This window comes from Ranitomeya variabilis, chromosome 1 (genome assembly GCF_051348905.1).
Source record: "Ranitomeya variabilis isolate aRanVar5 chromosome 1, aRanVar5.hap1, whole genome shotgun sequence".
Lineage (NCBI taxonomy): Eukaryota > Metazoa > Chordata > Amphibia > Anura > Dendrobatidae > Ranitomeya > Ranitomeya variabilis.
In genome coordinates, this window is record NC_135232.1 from 335999990 (window position 1) to 336012565 (window position 12576).

The 12576-nt window shown below is 42.8% G+C and overlaps 1 protein-coding gene across 2 annotated transcripts in view; it reads left to right on the forward strand.

Annotated features, from left to right (window-relative positions):
• Positions 1-11987, forward strand: part of EFS (embryonal Fyn-associated substrate) — a 30541-nt gene extending 18554 nt beyond the window's left edge. For both annotated transcript variants that reach the window (XM_077299276.1, XM_077299280.1), the window contains one exon: positions 11372-11987. In XM_077299276.1, the coding sequence (XP_077155391.1) occupies positions 11372-11791 (420 nt within the window). In that variant the 3' untranslated portion in view covers positions 11792-11987. The remainder of the gene's footprint in view (positions 1-11371) is intronic.
• Positions 11988-12576: the final 589 nt, after the last annotated feature.

Genomic DNA, 12576 nt, shown 5'->3' on the forward strand with positions numbered 1-12576 from the left:
AACGCAGCAGATTCACAAAAAAGAAGTGACATGCTACTTCTTTTAGTTTCAATATGTTTATTTGAAATTTTTCAACATAACATAACAGTATATAAAAACTCCTTCAAGCAGAAAAATAGACAAATCATTGGTAAGTGTAACACTTGTGGAATGGAGGAGTCAATTTACTACAGGGTGAATCAAATGCAAAGACATAGTACATACAATACAAATACAGACAAGGGGTAAAAACAACGGGGTCAGGGACTTCATTGCTGTGAGCATAACTATAAGTACAACATAGAGGGGGATAGAATATTATAAGGCAACACCTAGACGCTTTCAGGTTTTAGTCAAGCAGGAATATCCAAGATTGTGTGAATTATAAACAAACAAATAGGAGAGCATCCCCAGGTCCCCCGGCGGTCTACCTCGCAACTTAAACAACCGAGATCAACTTCCCACCATACATTTACGATTATTTACGGAGATAGCGTGAGGGCCTGAGCCAGGGGAGCGCCGGGGTCAAGGTCAAGCCAAGGGTTCCAGGTCTGAAAAAAGACATTCCACTCGTCATTTCTGGTAGCTAGAATTCGTTCATTTAATAGGATCCCATCCACCCTATCTTTAACCAGTGAGATAGACAACGATGGAGTTCTCCATTTGGCAGCTATGTGAATTTTGGTTGCCATACATATAGTGGTCACCAATTTCTGCAGGCTCCTTGAAAACCCGGGGTGTTTCTTACCTAACAAAAAAACTGTGGGGTCCATGGGAATCACCTTACCGAAGATCCGTTCAATAATCAATTTGACTTCATTCCACAGAGCCTCGACAACTGGGCACTTCCACCAAATGTGTAGTAAATCGCCTGGGACATTACAGCCCCTAAAGCAATTTTCGGAAATGTGAGGATATATGGCATGAAGTTTCGTTGGAACGTAATATGCTCTATGTAGTACTTTGAGTGATGTTTCAGCCAACGATGTCTGATGGCTACCTTTTGATAACGTGTCACAACAAATATGCCATGTCTCTATGGGCATTGTGAGTCCCAGATCCTTCTCCCACTGTAACATATATTTTAATTTCCCTGCTTTGTGTGGTATGTTGAATGCAGAGTATAACAAGGATATTATTCCATTCCCCATTGGGTTATTTATACACCTCTGTTCAAAGCTAGTTGGACAGAACGGGATCCCGTGAGGTGAGTTTTGCCTAGCGAAATGAAAGACCTAGTTTAAGCGTAGGGCTTCTCTAAACTGTGGCTCATATCGTTGAACAAATTCTTGTCTAGTGAGAAACAAATTAAACGGTGAACAAAGATGTTTCAGCATGGTGATCCCCTTTAGAATCCACCAGGAAAAATGTGCTGGATCCAACCCTGGCAGGAACATGGGATTGTGAAATAGGGAAATGAGGGGGGAAAACTTAGACTGCAGTCTGTACTTAAATCTCTCCTTCCTCCATAGGATTAGGGAGAGGGCCGAAAAAGGGGCTATAGTTAAAATATTTTGCGGGAGTTTTTCAGTAGACCACAAGAGGCCGCGAAGTGAATGTGGTCGTAAAAAATGAGATTCCAGTTGAACCCATCTGGGACTATGGCTATTAGAATTAAGTTTGGCCATTTGGGCTATTTGAGCAGATTTAAAGTATAGCGTGAAATTGGGTAGTGATAGGCCACCTATCTTTCTATGTAAAAACATAACATTTTGCTTGATACGGTGTCTCTTACCGTTCCATATGAACCTAGAAATAGTTGACTGGATATCTCGGAGGCCTTTTGATGGTACCATTATAGGGAGTGACCTAAATAGATATAAAAATCTCGGAAGGGAAATCATCTTTATTGTATGTAGCCGGCCCAGCCAAGATAATGTCATGCGCAACCACTTGGCTATATCAGCTTGGAAATTTCTGATTAAGGGGGAGTAGTTCCATTTTAAAAGGAATGATTTGTGGGTTGTAAGATTAATTTCCCAGATAAGTTAGAAAATGCTCTTTCTTTGTAAATCCGAATTGCGTAACTAAATTATCTTGGTCTTCCCTAGGAGTGTTGATAAACAAAGCCTCCGACTTATCCACATTAATTTTAAGGCCTGATACTTTTTCAAATGTACGAAGGAGAGAAAACAGGTTAGGTAGAGTGGAGTAAGGGTTAGTCAGTGTCAGGAGGAGGTCGTCAGCGAAAAGGCTAACTTTATATTGTTCGCCTAGATCTGAGGGACCTAAAATGTTAGGGTTATTTCTTATAGCTACGTCTAACGGTTCCATGGCTAATGCGAATAGTGCTGGGGATAACGGGCATCTCTGTCAAGTGCCTCGTTGTATTGCTATAGGGGTAGGTTTAGTCGAGGGGAGTTTGAGGTAGGCAGCCGGTTTATCATATATTAGCTGGAGGCATGAGATTAATTTTTTGGGGAAGCCAAATTTAGCTAACACTGTAAAGAGGTAGGGCCAGGTAACTGTATCAAAAGCTTTTTCAATATCTAAAGCTAATACCATGAGCGGTTTTTGGGAACGATTTGCTGAGTGGATGACATTAAGATTTCTACGTATATTATCAGGGCCCTGCCTCATAGGAATGAAGCCTACCTGATCTTGATGAATTAGTGCAGGGAGAATTCTGTTAAGTCTATCTGTAATGAGTGATGTAAATATTTTTAAGTCAACGTTTAATAAAGAAATGGGCCGGTAATTTTTGACTAATAAGTGGTCTCGTTTTGGTTTGGGAATAACCGTCACATGTGCGACATAGAACTCGGGAGGCATTTGGGAGCCCGTGAGGAGGGCATTGCAAACATTTTTAATGTGGGGTACAAGGAGATTTCTGAATTTTTTATAATAGAGAGCAGAAAGGCCGTCGGGTCCTGGTGCCTTTCCTGCTTTTAGGTATTTAATTATCAAATTAATTTCCTCGGGCAAAATTTCCGACTGGAGCTGCTGAGCCACAGATTCGGTAACTCTAGGGAGGTCTATGTCCTGTAGGAAAGAGTTCAAGAGATCCACGGGGGGCGTCTGGGGGGAGGAATATAGTTTCTGATAGTAGTCTAGAAAGACTCTATAAATGGTCTCAGGGTGGGCTGATATATGTCCCGAATTATCCTTAATGGAGGGGATGGTATTTATAAATTCTCTCGCTCGTAATTGACGTGCTAGCATTCTGGAGGGTTTGTTTGCCTGCTTATAGAAGGTGGCTCTGGTCCATGCTAAGGCCTTTTCCGTTCTACTAGTGAGGATAGCGTCCAACTGCCTTTTAACATCGTGTATCTGTTTTATTAAGTAGCGAGACATAGATAATTGATTCGCCTGCTCTAGCTTAAATAGCTTGGTTTCTAGTCTATTTTGAAGGTCAGTTCTGCTTTTTTTACGAAAAGAAGCTATTTTGATTAAAGAGCCTGTGATGAACTTTTTATGGGCCATCCAAATATTCCCGGGGGTAGCATCGCCGGTCTCATTAGTTTGGAAGAAGAGTTTTAGTTCCTCAGTGATTTGGGATGATATTGAAGGATCTATGATTAAGGACTCATTTAGTCGCCATTTAAAAAGGTTAGACGTAGTAATGTCAAATTTAAAGACTGATAAGACGAGGTCATGATCTGACCATGTCGATGGGATATGGCGTGAATACAAGACCGTCGTAAGTGAACTCGCTGTTGTTATTTGTAGGTCAATTCGTGAATACGATTTATGGACTGGTGAGAAGAATGTGTAGCCCCTCGAAGATCCATTCACCTCTCTCCATATGTCCACCAATCTGTTCTCGTTCATCACACGTAGAATTTTTTTCCTGTCAGTCTTGGTAATGTCAGATCTTCGTATTGCACTGCTATCCAGGCTCGGGTTTAAGGTTAAGTTAAAATCTCCACACCAAACTAGGTAATGGTATGAGATTGGGGAGAGTTTTGATAGTATCAGTTTAAATACCGACAGTTGGGTAGTGGCAGGGAGATAACTATTTACGATACAAAAGTTTTTACCCTGTAATGTCCCTTGTAAGATTATAAACCTACCCTCTGGGTCCGAATATGAGTCGGCTAAGTGAAAAGGGAAAGTTTTTTTGAGGAATATAGCCACACCCCTAGTTTTACGGTCCCAGGAGGCTAAGTAGAAGCGAGAGTAACCAGAATCAAAATATTTAGGAGAAGATGTAGTGGAAAAATGGGTTTCTTGTAAACACAAAATATCAGGTTTGTGTTTATGGTAGTCTAAAAAGGCTTTTTTCCGTTTAATAGGTGAGTTCAGCCCTCTCACATTGTGAGAAATTACTCTACACATGGTTAGTCAAATATTTACCGCTTATAGACCAGGAGACCCGGACGCTCATCCAACTCAGCCAGAGATACCTCCCCTGTTGATGGTAGTGGAAAAAGCAGCAATGAGCAAATCTAGGGGGAAACAATAGGAAGGGTACAATACTGGGTAAAACAAACACATATAACATTAGAGAAAAGTGAATTTGGGCTCTAGGCCCAAAACGCATGGTGATCCAGATTGCCATAATAGAAAGCAATCCAGGCATCACCAAAGTTAGGCAACACGTGGTAAACCCTAGGTCCAACCCGTTGTAATATAAGGCCCTTCTAAGATATAATAATGGAAGAGGGGGGAAAGGTAAAAGGGAGGAAAAAAAAGGGGGGGGGGAGAGGTGGGAAGGTAAGTGGTGGTTAGGGTTTGAGTAAATTCGGGACCATTCTAATAAACTCGGAACCGTAAGGATGCTCAATGATATAATAGTGTGGATCAATAAAACCAGGAAAACTTGGTAGAATCAACGGTAGACTGCGATATAGCTGCAAAACTAAATCAAGCTATTAAATAGCCTTTAAAAATCAGTCAAGTGATTCGTGTGCGTTGGCTCCTAGTCATAAGGTACCGTCACACTAAACGATATCGCTAGCAATCCGTGACGTTGCAGCGTCCTGGATAGCGATATCGTTGTGTTTGACACGCAGCAGCGATCAGGATCCTGCTGTGATATCGCTGGTCGTTGATTAAAGTTCAGAACTTTATTTGGTCGTCAGATCGCCGTGTATCGTTGTGTTTGACAGCAAAAGCAACGATACCAGCGATGTTTTACAATGGTAACCAGGGTAAATATCGGGTTACTAAGCGCAGGGCCGCGCTTAGTAACCCGATGTTTACCTTGGTTACCAGTGTAAAATGTAAAAAAACAAACACTACATACTCACCCTCTGATGTCTGTCACACGTCCCCCGCCGTCCACTTCCTGCACTGACTGAGCGCTGGCCGTAAGTGAAAGCACAGCACAGCGGTGACGTCACCGCTCTGCTGTTAGGGCCGGCGCTCAGTCAGTGCGGGAAGCGGACGCCGGGGGACGCGAAGGTGAGTATGTACTGTTTGTTATTTTACATTTTACACTGGTAACCAGGGTAAACATCGGGTTGCTAAGCGCGGCCCTGCGCTTAGCAACCCGGTGTTTACCCGGGGACCTCGGCATCGTTGGTCGCTGGAGAGCGGTCTGTGTGACAGCTCTCCAGCGACCAAACAGCGACGCTGCAGCGATCTGCATCATTGTCTGTATCGCTGCAGCGTCGCTTAGTGTGACGGTACCTTTAGGAGCGGGCTGCCATTCTCTGGTCGGGCGTGGCTTTCTTTGTGCTTGTGGCAGGATATCAGGGAAAGGTAGTCCAGCTTGTTCAAGGGCCTTTTTACCCTCCTCCAACGAACGACATATGTGCAGTTCATTCCCATGTGTGAAGGATAGAGAGAATGGGAAGCCCCAGCGGTATTTAACTTGAGCTGTTTGAAGGGCTAAAGTGACTGGCTTTAGGGCTCTCCTGCGAAACAGCGTGGCTGGTGCAGTGTCTGAAAATAGACGCAAAGAGTCTGGAAGGCCAGGTAAAGTGGATAGCGGTCTTGCAGCATTCAGAATGAGGTCTCTGGATTCTTCAAGCTGCATTTTGAGGACTACATCCCTAGGTATGTCTGGGGACCGCGGTTTACCCAGAGATCTATGGATCCTTGTGATATGTAGCAGGGAAGGGTCCGTAGCTGGTAAAAGTGCTGTAAACAACGTGGAAATTATCTCCTTTAGTGCAACATAGGATTCAGGCAGTCCACGTACCCGGATGTTTCCCCTGCGAGACCTGTTTTCCAAGTATTCACTTCTCAACTCAAGGTCCATGATGCGGTCCGCATGCTGTTTAAGGGTCTCTTGATCCTCCTCTATCGCTTCCGCCGTGGCCTCCATCTTTTCCTCCAGACTTGTTGTACGCTGAATAACATCCTGCAGCTGGGTGGTAACGGTCTGCATAGCCGTGGTGAGTTCAGTGCGGAAGGTCTCCTGGAGGGTTTTAACTAGCGCCGCGGTGGAAATGACAGCATCCCCTCCGTTATTTAGGTCTTCCTCATCTGCTCCTGCACTAATCTGTGAGGACGGGGCAGGAGTGGATACAGACGCGGCGGCCATTTTACCAGCGCCGCTGCCCGCCAGGAGCTCAGAGATCGGGCGACTCACCGGCTGGCCAGCTCCCCCTTTCTTGGGCATGATAAGCCACGGAGCTCTCAGGTATGAGGAGGGTCCGTTCACCGCAGAATCTCCCCGATTCCGGCGCTCGGTGGGGGTATATTTGGACGTCGGGCTGCGGAGCTCAGCAGAGCACGTCCAGCCCCATCAAGGTACGCGCATGCGCCCCCATGCTACTTCTTTTAAACCGCAGCGTTTCCGCAGCGGATTTTCCACAAAGTGTGCACAGCATTTTTTTTTTTCTCATTGATTTACATTGTACTGTAAATCAATTGCGGATCTGCAGCGTTTCTGCACCTCAAAAAACGCTGCGCATCCGCAGAGAATCCGCAACGTGTGCACATACCCTTATTCATTACCAGATGTGACCGTAGTAAGAGTTCTGTTGAAGCGCACAGACGGTAAGGTGAACCTGATTCTATAAGTGGCATACGCCTCTTAATGAACCAGGCACCTCTTACTCCGCGACACCCCTTCATTAAGACAGGTGTGTGATACACCTGTCTTAAAGAATCAGGTCCTATGTGTCTTGACTGACTAGTCCAATACTGTCCCCTGCTGGTGGTGCTTTTAGTTAATATGGGGAAAAACTGGTGACAGGTTTCCTTTTTAAACTTTTTTTTGCCAAGTTTTAGTGCACGTTTAGCAAAATGATGCATAAAATGTTCTAAAATAACTGACATACATAAAATTACTTGCGAAAAGTTGGAAATGATGGACTGGCAAAACATCTGAACAACCTCTACTCTGACCTTAGGGCTAGCACATAAAATGGAGTTTAATACAGGTGCAAATTAAAAGAAGAGTTGGGTGCAAATGAAAAACTAGACAAAAAACAGATTCAAATGCAATCTAACGGTATGTGTAAAACAATCATGTTTCAATCGTACAGCCAGTGTCTGATTCATGCTGCATGAATCTGATAGTTTCATAGGTTGAAAAAGACCTAGGTCCATAAAGTTCAACCTTTCTCCACCAATTGTACATTTTGTCACTAATTTAACTATGACCCACAATGTTATGTGTAACGAGGAAATCGTCCAGCCCTTTTTTCAAAGCTATTACAGTGTCTGCCATTACTACCTCTTGTGGTCGGACATTCCACAGTCTGACTGCTCTAACTGTACAGAACTCTTCCTATTTAGCTGATGAAATCGCCTTTCTTCCACCCATATTGAGTTCACCCTAGTCCTCAGTATGGTCTTTGGAAGAAATAAGTCATGTGCCAGTGTTTAGTACTGACCACACCTACAACTCTGGCAAAAATTGAGACCACTGCAAAATGTTCAATTTGTCTGATTTTTCTCTTTATAGGTATATTTTTGCGTAAAATGTAATTGTTCTTTTATTCTATAAACGTCTGACAACATGTCTCCGAATTCCAAGCAATAATTTCTGTACTTTTTTCTGACAAAGAAAAATGGTCAACATTAAAAACAAACAAACAGTGCTTTCAGACCTCAAATAATGCAAAGAAAACAAGTTCATAATCATTTAGAAACAACAATATTAATGTTTTAACTCAGGAAGAGTTCAGAAATCAATAGTTTGTGGAATAACCATGATTTATAATCACAGCTTTCATGCGTCTTGGCATGCTTTCCACCAGTCTTTCACACTGCTCCTGGCGCAAAAATGTAAGCAGTTCTTTGTTTGATGGCTTGTGACTATCCATTATCCTCCTGATTACATTCCTGCGGTTTTCTATGGGGTTCAGGTCTGGAGATTGGGCTGCCCATGACAAGGTTTTGATGTGGTGGTCTCTTCATTTTTGCCAGAGCTGTATATTTATTCATGGAAATGAGATCTCCTCTGAGGCGTCTTTTTCTCTAAGCTAAACAAGCCCAACTTTTCTAACCTCTCATACGAGAGGCCTTCCATCGACTGTAATAATCTAGTTGCCCGCCTTTGAACTGATTCTAACTTCTGGATATCCTTTTTAAAATGTGGAGCCCAAAACTCGATCCCATATTCTAGATGTGGCCTCACCAGTGACTTATAAAGTGGTAATAATACATTGGGATCACAGGATTTTATCTCTCTTTTTATACATCCAAAAATGTTGTTTGCTTTTGCGGCTGCTGCTTGACATTGAGTACTGATGCTCAGCCTACTTTTGGCCAGAATACCCAAGGACGTCTCCTGTTCTGTAGTCCCGAGTATACTCCGATTTAATGTATATGCAGCAATAGGATTACTCCGTCCCAGGTACATTACTCTACATTTATCTACATTAAACCTCATTTGTCAAGTGTTTGCCCATTCAGTCATCTTATTCAGTTCGTTTTGCAATATTGTAATGTCAAGGTCAGATTGTAACATCCTACATAGTTTGGTGTCATCAGCAAAGACTGACACTTTACTCCCAATCCCTTCCACAAGGTCATTAATAAAGAGATTAAAAATAATTGGTCCTAGCACAGATCCCTGCGGTCCCCATTTAGAGAACATACCATTTATGACGACTCTTTGCTTCCTGTCATTTAGCCAATTCCTTACCCATCTGCATATACGGTAGTTTCCCCTATCATTGCTTCTGTATCTTCAGTATAAGGCTGTTATGTGGAACAATATCAAATGCCTTTGTAAAGTCCAGATAAATGCTATTTCTGTGTTCTCAGCGTTCAAAATGTTGAATGCCCTTTGTTTTTGTCTTAAACTTTGTACTGTCTTATTTAACCATAATGGTGTATTTTTATTCCTTGACATTTTATTACCAGATGGTAGAAGTTTTCTGCTGGATTCTAGTAATATTTCCTTAAAAAGGTCCCATTTATGTTCGGTATCCCCAGTTACCATGACGTGGTTCCAGTCTACACGACTAAAGCTCTTCCCTTAATTTGTTGAAATCCGCTTTCTTAAAGTTCCAAGTTTCGTTATTTCCTCTTTTGAATGTATGATTGAAAATGACATTAAAACTTAACATATTATGGTCAGTGCTTCCCAAATGCTCCCTGACCTGTAGATCTGAAATAGTATCTGGTCTATTTGACAGAACCAGATCCAGCAGATTACCTCCCCTGGTTGGTTCATCTACCAGCTGAGAGAGGTAATTGTCCTGAACTGTGGATAACAAATTGTAGCTTTTAGCACAACCAGAAGATTCTGTGTCCTATTGAATGTCCGGATAGTTAAAATCCCCCATTATAAGAACCTTATTACTGCTTGCTGACTTTTTACTTTGCTGCAGCATTTCATCCTCTACCTGTTCAGCTATATTAGGAGGCAATCCAATTAGCATCTTTCCATTATTGCCATCCCCATTTACTCTACATTGCTGTAACTCCCCCAATGTCTTCATTGAGCACAGGTTTTAATGTGGATTTTGCGACAATGCACACTCCTCCACCTTTTTTTTAATCTTTCCTGTCCTTTTTAAATGTAGTGTAACTCTCTACGTTTGTTACCCAGTCATGGCTCTCATCAAGCCAAGTTTCCTTAATGGCCACCACATCGTATTCTGTGACCGTCATAAGAGTCTCAAGTTCGTTCATTTTGTTTCATAGACTTCTTGCATTTGCCAGCAGACAGTTAATATTATTAGCACATTTGTTACTCCTACTCAGCTCCTTTGCTTTCCTTGCATATCCCAGCCCCCCTAAATCCTCATTTACCCCTACTGCCTCCCTCTCTCTGACTCCATCTCTCTATCTATTCCCTTATTAGTACAAATACCCTCCCTTCCCCCAGATCCTAGTTTAAAAGCTCCTCCATCCGTCTTACCATTTTTTTCCCCAAGCACAGCTGTACCATTCCCATTGAGTTGCATAGAACCTGTAGCCGACAGAGAAATCGGACCAGTTCTCCAGGAACCCAAACCCTTCCTTCCTACACCAATTTATAAGCCACTTATTTATCTCCTTAAGCTCCCGCTGCCTATCTAGTGACGCTCGTGGCACTGGCAATGTTTCTGAAAACAGCACTTTGGATATCCTGGCCTTTAGCTTCTCTCCTAGTTCCCTGTAATCGTTCTTAAGGACCTTCCACCCTCCCTCTAACGTTGTCATTGGTACCAATGTGTACCATGACCACCCAACAATTTGTCTATCCGATCCGCAATATGCCGAACCTCAGCACCCGGCAGACAACACACTGTTCGGCATTCACGGTCTTGGCGGCAGATGACCCTGTCTGTCCACCTAATTATAAAGTCCCCTACCATCAATATCGGTCTGGCCTGTGCTGCACTCCTATTTCCCTCCTTCCTACAGCAGTCGTTTTCCTGGTTGCTAGGAGTGACAGGTTCCCTTTCATTTCAAACTTGAAAAATGTTGCATTTGTTCTATGTTGGTATAAAGGCTATTACAGCTACATGCATGGGTGTCCTAGTGTGAGGGATGAGAGCTTAATAGCATTTTTGGTTGTAAGGCTGGGGTATTTACAATCCTGATGTCAGTAGGGCTCATCAATGGCTTGAAGGATGATTTCTTCGATATCTATTTAACGCCTAACATTTTTTATCAACTTGATGTTTTATTTCTATGAACAACATTCTAACCATAAATATCTGCTACTAGAGTCACTACAATTACAGTGAAAGTCATGTAAGGATTTCCTTCTGCTATCTCTACAGAAAACAGCAGGGTGTAATTAATAAAAAAAATATGAAGGACACGTTGATTAATTAATGTCAGTGTCTAATATCATTGGGAATAAGAAACAGCTTCTACTGCTGTACGAGTATACCTCCTTATTAAATGCATTAGCAGGACCTCCCTTCGTCTGTCAATAGTACTGCCATTAGTTGGTGTTTTATACAGTTTTGCTTTTACTTTTCTCCAAAAACATAAAAATTTGAAATACTGATTAGTTGTGGAAATGGCCAGTTTATCAATCCACTCCTTTTTACATGTTCTTACCTTTACAAGTACTGAACTTTTTTTTTTTTTTTTTCTTTCCAAGATTGACACCTGCCCAGAAGCGTCTGAAGAGGATCGGCATTTGCTCCGTTTTTATGCATCTCAAAGCCATGGACATCTACAGACTCTGCAATCCTGTGTGAACACCTTCCTTGGGAGTGCAAGTTCTCAACCACCACGTGTCTTTGTAGGACACGGAAAACAGTTGGTGATCGCTGCACACAAGCTAGTGTTTATTGGGGACACACTTGGTCGACTGCTGAGTTGCAACCAGATTCAGGCTAAGTTAACAGGTGAAGGAGGTGCCCTGTGCCAGGCACTTAAGGAAGTAGTACTAGCAACCAAAGAGGCTGCTGCCCTCTACCCGTCTCCTGTTGCACTCAAAGCTATGGCGGTTAGCGTCTCTGTACTATGCACCTGTGCACATAGCTTCACTGACCTTCTCCAGAAGATGGCCAGCTGAGACGCAGACATGTGAAGTGTGACGGTGTGGAATGGGTTAATAGCTGGAGTAATACAATGTAAGGCGTCAGCATCTATGGACATTTTGTGGATTGTTTTCCCCATTTTTAAAGTATTTATTTTGTATAAGACAAACTGACTCGTGTGTTAATCTCAATACAGAAGCCTAAAGGTTTGATATACTCAGGTCAACTATTCTCATGCGTTTAACTGTTTTGTGTGAGGACAACACAATTAGTTAATGTACAACATGGCAAAATGATTAGAGCTAATCTTTAAATACAACCAAGCACCGCTATTGATATTGATGACTCTCAGGGTGGTCACTAGTGTCACTCAATGTTCTGCTATCATAAACATGCACATCAACTATAAAGGGAGTTGTGGGGATTCCAGCCCACCCTTTCCCTTAACCATGGGGCACATTGACATTGAATACTTCAGTCACTCTGCACCATAGCATCCAACTGATAACTTTACACTGGGTATCCATTATCTCTTCCAAAACACATGCTGCTTTCCATACAAAACATTCCTAGAGCTGCTTCTTTAAGGGTACTGTCACACAGTCACACTTTGATCGCTACGACCGTACGATCCGTGACGTTCCAGCGATATCCATACGATATCGCTGTGTCTGACACGCAGCAGCGATCAGGGATCCTGCTGAGAATCGTACGTCGTAGCAGATCGTATGGAACTTTCTTTCGTCGCTTGATCACCCGCTGACATCGCTGGATCGTTGTGTGTGACAGCGATCCAGCGATGTGTTCGCTTGTAACCAGG